This window comes from Bison bison, unplaced genomic scaffold, assembly GCF_000754665.1.
Source record: "Bison bison bison isolate TAMUID 2011002044 unplaced genomic scaffold, Bison_UMD1.0 scf7180017857972, whole genome shotgun sequence".
In the NCBI taxonomy this organism is placed as follows: Eukaryota; Metazoa; Chordata; class Mammalia; order Artiodactyla; family Bovidae; genus Bison; species Bison bison.
In genome coordinates this window covers 9406-19654 of record NW_011488545.1, presented here as the reverse complement: position 1 = coordinate 19654, position 10249 = coordinate 9406, and the positions used below count along the sequence as shown (strand labels likewise).

Here is a 10249-nt window from a genome sequence, read left to right as displayed (position 1 = left end):
GCTTTCATTTTCACTTTTTAAAAAATGTCTTTCTAAAGAAAGATAATTTTTTGTTAGGTCTATTATCTATTTCAAGTTCATTTTTTATTGTGTTCATTTTTATGTCAGTTATATGGAATTGACTGAAAATGCTATTTACTTCTTGTATATGTCTGTGGATTTTCAGTCAATTCTATCAATTAATTAGTAAGAGAATCTCCAGCTATAATTGTTAATTTATCTATTTCATCTTGTGCTGTTCTGTCGCTTCAGTAGTGTCTGACTCTTTGCGACCCTATAGACTATAGACCACCTGGCTCCTCATCCATGGGGATTCTCCAGGCAAGAATACAGGAGTGCATTGCTGTGCACTCCTCCAGGGGATCCTCCTGACCCAGGGATCAAACCTGTGTCTCTAAAATCACCTACATTGTCAGGCAGGCTCTTTACCACTGATGCCACTTTAGAAGCTCTTGTGCCAGTTTATCCTTCATATATTTTGATGCATTATCAGATACATAAATAACTAGAATCTATGTTCTTGGTTATTTGACTCAATTATCAGTATGTAATTTTCTTTTGTATGCTTATTAATTTTCTTTGGTGGCAATATGCACTCCAGCATTCTCTTGATTATGCTTTGGATGATATAATTTTTCTACTCTTTTATTTTTAATCTATACATGTTATTATATTTAAGTGGAGTGCTTGTATATAGCATCCAGAAAAGTAATGTTTTAATTGTTCTTATAATCTCTTTTGATTACCATGATATGTTTTGATCACTTATAGGCAGTGTATCATCATTTATGTTTGGACTTCTATCATTTTGTTAGTTGATTGTTCTTTGTTCCAATTGCTGTTCATTCTTTTCTTTATACTTTCCTGCCTTCAACTGAATAGTTTAGTGTTCCATTTTAATTTATAGAATTTTTTTACCATATCATTTCTTAAAAGTTTGTGTGTGATCTGTAAATTATAATCTACACATTGAACATTTCACAAACCACTTTGATATAATATTTTGCCACTGAGGTAGAATGTAACAGAAAAAATTGTTACACTTTACTCTTCTCCTTTTCATTATGGTTATCATATTTTGTCTATATACAGTGTCAATTCCATCAGATTGTGTTATGGATTTTGCTTTCGACAGATGTTTCAAAGGATTTGTATAGTATGGTATTTTCCTTTTTGTTTTTAAATGTTTGGTAGGAATCTACAATTAAGTCATCTGAGGCTACAGTTCTCTTTGTAGAATAATTTAAATATGTATTTGGTTACTTTGGGCTTCCCTGGTGACTCAGATGTTAAAAAATCTGCCTGCAAAGCAGGAGATCTGGGTTCTATCCGGGGTTGAGAATATCCCCTGGAGAAGGGAATGGCTACTCACTCCAGTATTCTCACCTGGAGACTTTCATGAACAGAGAAGGCTGGTGGGTTACAGTCATAGGATTGCAAACAGTTGACATGATTGTGTGACTAACACTTTTACTTTTCATTTTTTACTTTAATGTTAAAAATAGAACTATATAGGTTAGGTATTTAATCTTGCATTAACTTTAGTAGATTGTATTTTTCATAGAATTCATTCATTCATTCAAGTTGCTGAATCCATTTAGCAGATTTTTTCAAAACATGACATTTTTATCTTTTCAATAGCTGTATAATTTATAATGATGTCATACCTCACATTTCTGATAAATTCCATCTTTTTTTTTCTTTCAAGATCAGTCTCAATGACAGTTTTATCAATGTTATTAATCCTCTCCAAGAATCAGCTTTTGATTATATTCATTTGTCTCTTGTTTCTGTTTTCCATTCCATTGATTTTTTTAAAAAATTATTTTCTTTTATCTATTTGGATACCTTCTCTTTGACTTTTTACATGTAGATTACCTAAAACATCAAAGGTGGTAATGAGAAATCACACAGTCATAACAACATTCATCTTGTTGGGACTTACAGAGGACCCACAGCTGCAAGTTCTGATTTTTGTCTTCTTGTTTCTTACTTACATGCTGAGCATTACTGGAAATCTGACTATTATCATTCTAACATTCCTGGATTCTCATCTTAAAACACCTATGTATTTTTTTCTTAGAAACTTCTCCTTCTTAGAAATCTCATTCACAACGGTCTGTATTCCCAGATTCCTGTATAGCATATCAAGTGGGGACAATACCATTACTTATAACGCCTGTGCTAGTCAAATATTTTTCATTGGACTTTTTGGGGCCACAGAGTTTTATCTCCTGGCAGCCATGTCTTATGACCGATATGTGGCCATCTGTAAACCCCTTCATTACATGACCATCATGAATGGTAGAGTCTGCACCATCCTTGTGTTCTGCTGCTGGATCTCTGGGCTGATGATCATCATCACACCACTCAGTATGGGCCTCCAGCTAGAATTCTGTGACTCCAATGCCATTGATCATTTTGGCTGTGATGCAGGTCCCCTTCTTAAGATCTCATGCTCAGATACATGGTTCATTGAACAAGTGGTTATAATTTGTGCAGTGGTGACATTCATCATTACATTGATAGGGGTTGTTCTTTCTTACATGTGTATCATCAGGACAATTCTAAGATTTCCCTCTGCATCGCAGAGAAGAAAAGCTTTTTCCACTTGTTCTTCTCACATGATTGTTGTTTCCATTACCTACGGCAGCTGTATTTTTATCTACATCAAGCCTTCAGCCAAAGAAGAGGTGGACATTAACAAAGGGGTGTTTGTGCTCACTACATCTGTTGCCCCGCTGTTGAACCCTTTTATTTATACTTTGAGGAACAAGCAGGTGAAACAAGCTGTCAGTGACATAATAAAAAATACTGCATTTTTCTTACACAATTAAGAGCATACTGGATTTAAACCATCAGATAAAATTAAGATATTGCTTGCTTAAATATTTTTCTCTGGAAATCCTAATTGTGAAACTATTTAGAACAAATCATTTATCCCTCTCTTTAATCTCAATCAAAATGATTTAAGTCATTAAAAGAATATGAGAATTTATTTCTCAGAAACAAAATCTTCCTTCATCTCTCACTATGTTTTTCTAATATTATTCAGAAAAGTAATTGTATGCCATGTTAAATATAGTATCTATGATTCCTGGGAAAATTCAGAACAATAGTTTTGCTGGACTCATTTAATTTGCATACATATAATAAATATACTCTGGAGAAGGAAATGGAAACCCACTCCAATATTCTTGCCTGGAACATTCCATGAGCAGAGGCACCTTCTGGGCTCTACAGTCCATAGGATCACAAAGAGTCAGACACAATTGAGGAATTTTCACAATCACACTCAATAAATATACTGAAACATGTGACATATATGAAGAAATATTTCATCTTTGTTTAAAGTATTAGCAAGACAAACATTAAAATAAAAGAACTCAAAGTAGGAGGGAGGAGGGTTCAGGAAGGGAAACACGTGTATACCTGTGGTGGATTCATGTTGATATATGGCAAAACCAATACAATATTGTAAAGTTAAAAAATAAAAAAAAATAAAAAATAGGCTTGTCAACTAAATCATATTGTAAGCCAAACATGAAAATAAATATCAAGCATCTGAAAACAAAAATCATCCACAAAAGATACAAGAGAGTTTACCTCAAGAAACAGGTGAAAATTTTAGACCACACCTATATAACAATAGCATGTTAGCACTCATACACACACACGCACACATAAAAACAAAAATTAGTACTTTTGCTTCCACCTCTGTCAGAAAAGGAGTTTGAACCCATATTTTCTTTCTTAAATAATCATGAAACTGAATTGAGTATATGAGAAAATATACTCATATAAGAAAATATACTCATATTTTGACAAACAGCTCAAATTTCCCTCTAGAAAAGGGAAATTATGTAAACAGAGTCCACAATTAGCACTAGTTCAGTCCACACTATGAGATAGAGACTAAGCTCAACATGACTGTCTCTCTGAGTTTAGTCAGCAAAGAGCAGGTCAGCTGAAATGGTTAGTATCCTCCAGTCAGGGCTGCATTGAACTGGAATCTGGACATGAGTTCCCCTTGTGTCCTTGGCTGAGCAACTGACTAAACACATGTAGGGAAAGTTTAATCCATGTTCACCGGTGATAATGCTAAGCATTCGACAGAGATAGTAGAGGCCAAGCAGTCACTGGGTTTGGAGTTTTGGCCCAGCCAAAGTAACAGCCCTTGTAAATAATTATCTCCTCAATGATAGGATTCCAGTTGAACACTGGGAAAGCTATTTAGGATTAAGGCTCACATGCTGGAGCAAGAGACAGAAATTTAAGTCCTAAGAGTAGAATCTATCCACACTGGTTCTTATAAAAAAAAGATTGTATATTCTCACGATTTGCATAATATCTATGGCTACTTTTAATGGCAGAGTTGAGTATTTAACAGACACCTTCAGGGCCCACAAAGGTGAAAATGTTTATTATCTGACCTTTTGCATAAAATGTTTGTCCACTTCTGGTGTACAATTCACTTTGCCATTTTTGTATTATTTGGGAAGAAATAATGAGAGGCAATTTTCACAGCAACTGTTATTCTCTTCATCTTCCCAGATGTCTTCCAGGAGTAACTCTTAAACTTGACCAGCTAAAATAATCCAAATAGTCCATCCCCCTATATCTTCCCTTTTGCCAGTGAATTCACTTCAAAATAGACTTTGAGAAGATGAGAATTTGGGAAAGTCTGTCTATTTTGTCCACCTGGAGCTTCTATGTATGTGTGCTTAGTTGCTCAGTCACGTCTGCCTTTCATGTGACCCTGCCAGGCTCCTCTGTCCATTGGATTCTCCAGGCAAGAGTACTGGATGGGGCAGCCACTCTCTTCTCCACAGGATCTTGAGACTGAACTCGGATCTTCTGCATTGCAAGTGGATTCTTTACTGTCTTAGCCACCAGGGAAGCACAGAGCTCACAGTAACAACTAAAGTTAGAACCACATCAGTGTTTTATAACAAATGGGGAACTCAATTGCTTTGCCACTTAATATAAAATTTTGTTCAGCACTAAAATTCCTATAAATCTTGAATTTCATCCCAATGTTCCCTGGGAAGAAAAAAAAAGACTTATTTGCAACTCCCAAATGTGTATATCTGTCATTAATACTCAAGCCACAGGAGTGTTCGCCCTATGGCTACTGAATTCTAGAGAAGGCCACCCGTATGAAATGCCAGTCATTTGGCTAAATTCTTTCATGTGCCATAAATATAAGACATTGTCCCTGAAGTTGGACAGTGTCTCTCAAGTGCTATTTGGCTGAGTCATCACAAGTTGCCATCTGCCCTGCATTCACATAAAAGTAGCCTTTCATTTTTGGATAAAGCCACCATTAACTGAAGAGACATAGGGTACAGAATATAGAATAAGTTCTCAATAAGTGTTGACAGAATGAATTAACAAGTGTGTTTTAGAAATTATAAAAAAAAAAGTGATAGTGTTGTAGTGTACAAAAGAAGAAAGAATTCAATGAGGTTTGGACCAGTTTATTTGGAATTTTGTCTACGTGCACACCCCGTCGTTGCTGCAGTGGAGATGGTTTTTCATTTGTTATTTTCGGATTCCTATAATCGTTATTGGAGGAAATTCTTCCCAGGACCCTCTACAGATGTCCCCTTAGACTCAGGCAAACAAAATTGTGAACTGAACTGTCTACTGATCATCTATTTTTCTGTAGTTGAAAGAACTCTTTCTGGTACAAATAAAAATGCTGTTTTTTCCTAAAACTATCTATGAAGGTTATCCACCAAATCACATTCATTCTAATGATTTATTTTCCCACATTAAGACTACAAATATATTTAACATATCTGGTAAAAAATACGTATCAAAGCCACACAACTGTAAAAATGTTTCTACCTCAAACTAAGAATGTCATGTATATATATAAGTGGTTATATGTGCAAAAATATTTATATAGAAACTTCAGAGCAATAATTTTTATCATAAATAGAAGAAATATAAATAAGTTTTTAAACTTACTAATTATTAGATCAGATCAGTCGCTCAGTCGTGTCCAACTTTTGCGACCCCATGAATCACAGCACGCCAGGCCTCCCTGTCCATCACCAAGTTCCAGAGTTCACTGAGACTCACGACCATCGAGTCAGCGATGCCATCCAGCCATCTCATCCTCTATCGTCCCCTTCTCCTTCTGCCTCCAATCCCTCCCAGCATCAGTCTTTTCCAATGAGTCAACTCTTCCCATGAGGTGGCCAAAGTACTGGAATTTCAGCTTTAGCATCATTCCTTCCAAAGAAATCCCAGGGCTGATCTCCTTCAGAATGGACTGGTTGGATCCCCTTGCAGTCCAAGGGACTCTCAAGAGTCTTCTCCAAAACCACAGTTCAAAAGCATCAATTCTTTGGCGCTCAGCCTTCTTCGTAGTCCAACTCTCACATCCATACATGACCACAGGAAAAACCACAGCCTTGACTAGACGGACCTTTGTTGGCAAAGTAATGTCTCTGCTTTTGAATATGCTATCTAGTTTGGTCATAACTTTCCTTCCAAGGAATAAGCGTTGCAGTCATTTCATGGCTGCAATCACCATCTGTAGTGATTTTGGAGCCCAGAAAAATAAAGTCTGACACTGTTTCCACTGTTTGCCCATCTATTTCCCATGAAGTGATGGGACCAGATGCCATGATCTTCGTTTTCTGAATGTTGAGCTTTAAGCCAACTTTTTCACTCTCCACTTTCACTTTCATCAAGAGGCTTTTGAGTTCCTCTTCACTTTCTGCCATAAGGATGGTGTCATCTGCATATATGAGGTTATTGATATTTCTCCCGGCAATCTTGATTCCAGCTTGTGTTTCTTCCATTCCAGCGTTTTTCATGAAGTACTCTGCATATAAGTTAAATAAACAGAGTGACGATATGCAGCCTTGACATACTCCTTTTCCTATTCAGAACCAATCTGTTGTTCCATATCCAGTTCTAACTGTTGCTTCCTCACCTGCATACAAATTTCTCAAGAGGCAGATCAGGTGTTCTCGTATTCCCATCTCTTGAAGAATTTCCCACAGTTTATTGTGATCCACACAGTAAAAGGCTTTGGCATAGTCAATAAAGCAGAAGTTCACAGTTCACATATTGCTGAAGCTAGGCTTGGAGAATTTTGAGCATTACTTTACTAACGTGTGGGATGAGTGCAATTGTGCGTTAGTTTAAGCATTCTTTGGCATTGTCTTTCTTTGGGATTGGAATGAAAACTGACCTTTTCCAGTCCTGTGGCCACTACTGAGTTTTCCAAATTTGCTGGCATATTGAGTGCAGCACTTTCACAGCATCATCTTTCAGGATTTGGAATAGCTCAACTGGAATTCTATCACCTACACTAGCTTTGTTCATAGATAAATATACAGCTTCCATAAGTAATGGAAACACAATCATGTGGGAAGAACGGGTGGAAAATGCCTTTTTCCATTGCTGGGCAGAGGAGAATCTTAGAATTGTTTGGATAATACTTACATAGGACCAAACCACAAACGTGAGAGTCATTATGAGGATTAATGCAGAACAGATGATAACCATCTTCTCCATGAATCATGTATCTGAGCATGTGATCTTCAGGACAGGTTTAGCATCACAGAAAAAGTGGTCAAGAATATTAGAGTCATAGATTTCCAGCCTCGGTTCCAAGCTAAATGGTGGGATCATGATCAACACAGTGGTCATCCAATGGCAGAAGATGAGTCTTTTGCAGACCCTGTGGTTCATGATGGTCGTGTAATGCAGGAGTCTGCAGATGGCTGCATAGCAACCGTAAGGCATGGCAGCCAAGAGAAAAAATTCTGTTATTTCAAACAGGTCTTTAAAAAATAGTTGGCATATAAGCATTATAGGTAACGGTCCTATCACCTGTTGATACACTGTACAAGAATCTAGGAATGCAGGTAGAAGTGAATTAATTTTTAAGTAGGAAAAAATTTGGAGAAAAAAGTATATCGCAGTTTTAAGGTGGGAATCGACCAATAAGAGGATGTGGATGGCCAGGTTTCCAATTACACCCAACATGTAGGTGTTGAGTAGAAATATGAAAGTCAGAATCTGCAGCTGTGGGTCATCTGTCAGTCCCCGGAGGATGAACGTGGTGACTGCTGTATGGTTTCTCATTCCTGGCTCCACACTTCCTCCCCAACTGTGTGGAAATCTGAGAGAGAAGAAACTTAGAAGAGGGAAAAAATATTCTTTTGACATGGATTTCTGGCGGCAAAACTAATGTATTTTATGTTGTGCTCATAATGCATATTTCAAGATTTTAAATGTGATACTCACTGTTTTTGCTCCTTCCCTGTCAGTCATAAATTTCTTAGAGTAGCATTCTATATTTCTTTTTTTTTTTTTTTCTCCTCCAATTTAGCTTGTCACCTGGTCTTATTATATGAAAGCCCAGATATGATGAATACATCCCAATGTTTTCTTGGAGGATGAAGATTTTAAAGTACTTATAAATGACCTTCTTTCCATGCTAGATCTTTTCTTGAACCATTTATATCATCTCTTATTTAGACAGAGCTAAATTTCAGCTTTAATCAAGAGCTGTGATGATAGAGCACCCTCTTGGGATTTGTATTTCAAGGGTATGAAACTGTAAGATTCATGAAATATTTTTGATCAATATGTATTTTATTCTGTGGGCAGAATACTTATTAATCCTCAGAGATTTTATTAAATTTCTTTAACAGAGGATAAGAGAACTAGAGAATAATTGTGAGATTTTAGTGGTTCTAAATAAAATTGGGGGTTCTGTGCCAGCCTCCACAGATATTAACACAAGCAAAGAAGGAAACTTGACAGATTTCTGGATTTCTTTCCCATATGGATATCTAAGTAGAATATCAATAGGCAATACTTAGCTATTTCTTGAACATAGATAAAAAAAAAAAACTTGGAAAGCCTAATCACACTTCCCTGCTCTTAAGATTGACATGTGCATGTGCTAAGTCGCTTCAGTCATGTCCATCTCTTTGTGACCCCATTCACTGTAGCCTGCCAGGCTCCTCTGTACATGGAATTCTCCAGGTAAGAATGCTGGAGTGGTTTGTCATTTCTTTCTCCAGGGGATTTTCCAGACCCAGGAATTGAATCAGCATCTCTTACATCTCCTGCATGAGGAGGCAGGTTCTTTACCACTAGCGCCAAGCTCTAAGATTGGCATAGATATATTTTTTTTTAATTTATTTATTTTAATTGGAGGCTAATTACTTTACAATATTGTATTGGTTTTGCCATACATCAACATGAATCTGCCATGGGTGTACACGTGTTCCCAATCCTGAAACCCCCTCCCACATCCCTCCCCATACCATCCCTCTGGGTCATCCCAGTTCACCAGCCCCAACATCCTGTATCCTGCATTGAACCTGGATTGGAGATTCATTTCTTATATATTATACATGTTTCAATGTCATTCTCCCAAATCGTCCCACCCTCTTCCTCTCCCAGAGTCCAAAAGACTGTTCTATACATCTGTGTCTCTTTTGCTGTCTCACATACAGGGTTATCATTACCATCTTTCTAAATTCCATATATATGCATTAGTATGCTGTATTGATGTTTTTCTTTCTGGCTTACTTCACTCTGTATAATAGGCTCCCGTTTCACTCACCTCATTAGAACTGATTCAAATGTATTCTTTTTAATGGCTGAGTAATACTCCATTGTGTATATGTACCACAGCTTTCTTATCCATTCATCTGCTGATGGACATCTAGGTTGCTTCCATGTCCTGGAGATTATAAACAGTGGTGCGATGAACATTGGGGTACACATGTCTCTTTCAATTCTGGTTTCCTCAGTGTGTATGCCCAGCAGTGGGATTTCTGGGTCATAAGGCAGTTCTATCTCCAGTTTTTTTAAGGAATCTCCACACTGTTCTCCATAGTGGCTGTACTAGTTTGCATTCCCACCAACAGTGTAAGAGGGTTCCCTTTTCTCCACACCCTCTCCAGCATTGCTTTTAGGCTTTTGGACAGCAGCCATTCTGACTGGAGTGAAATGGTACCTCATTGTGGTTTTGATTTGCATTTCTCTGATAATGAGTGATGTTGAGCATCTTTTCATGTGTTTGTTAGCCATCTGTATGTCTTCTTTGGAGAAATGTCTATTTAGTTCTTTGGCCCATTTTTTGATTGGGTCATTTATTTTTCTGGAATTGAGCTACAGGAGTTGCTTGTATATTTTTGAGATTAGTTGTTTGTCAGTTGCTTCATTTGCTATTATTTTCTCCCATTCTGAAGGCTGCCTTTTC

The 10249-nt window shown here is 37.0% G+C and overlaps 1 protein-coding gene and 1 pseudogene across 1 annotated transcript; one reads left to right on the top strand and one right to left on the bottom strand.

Annotated features, from left to right (window-relative positions):
• The first annotated feature begins 1898 nt into the window (after nt 1-1898).
• On the top strand, nt 1899-2837 carry LOC105004187 (olfactory receptor 6C2-like). The gene has a single exon (XM_010861718.1). The coding sequence runs from the start codon at nt 1899-1901 to the stop codon at nt 2835-2837; it is 939 nt and encodes a 312-aa protein (XP_010860020.1).
• Nucleotides 2838-7333: 4496 nt separating this feature from the next.
• LOC105004202 lies at nt 7334-8112 on the bottom strand (annotated as a pseudogene).
• Nucleotides 8113-10249: the final 2137 nt, after the last annotated feature.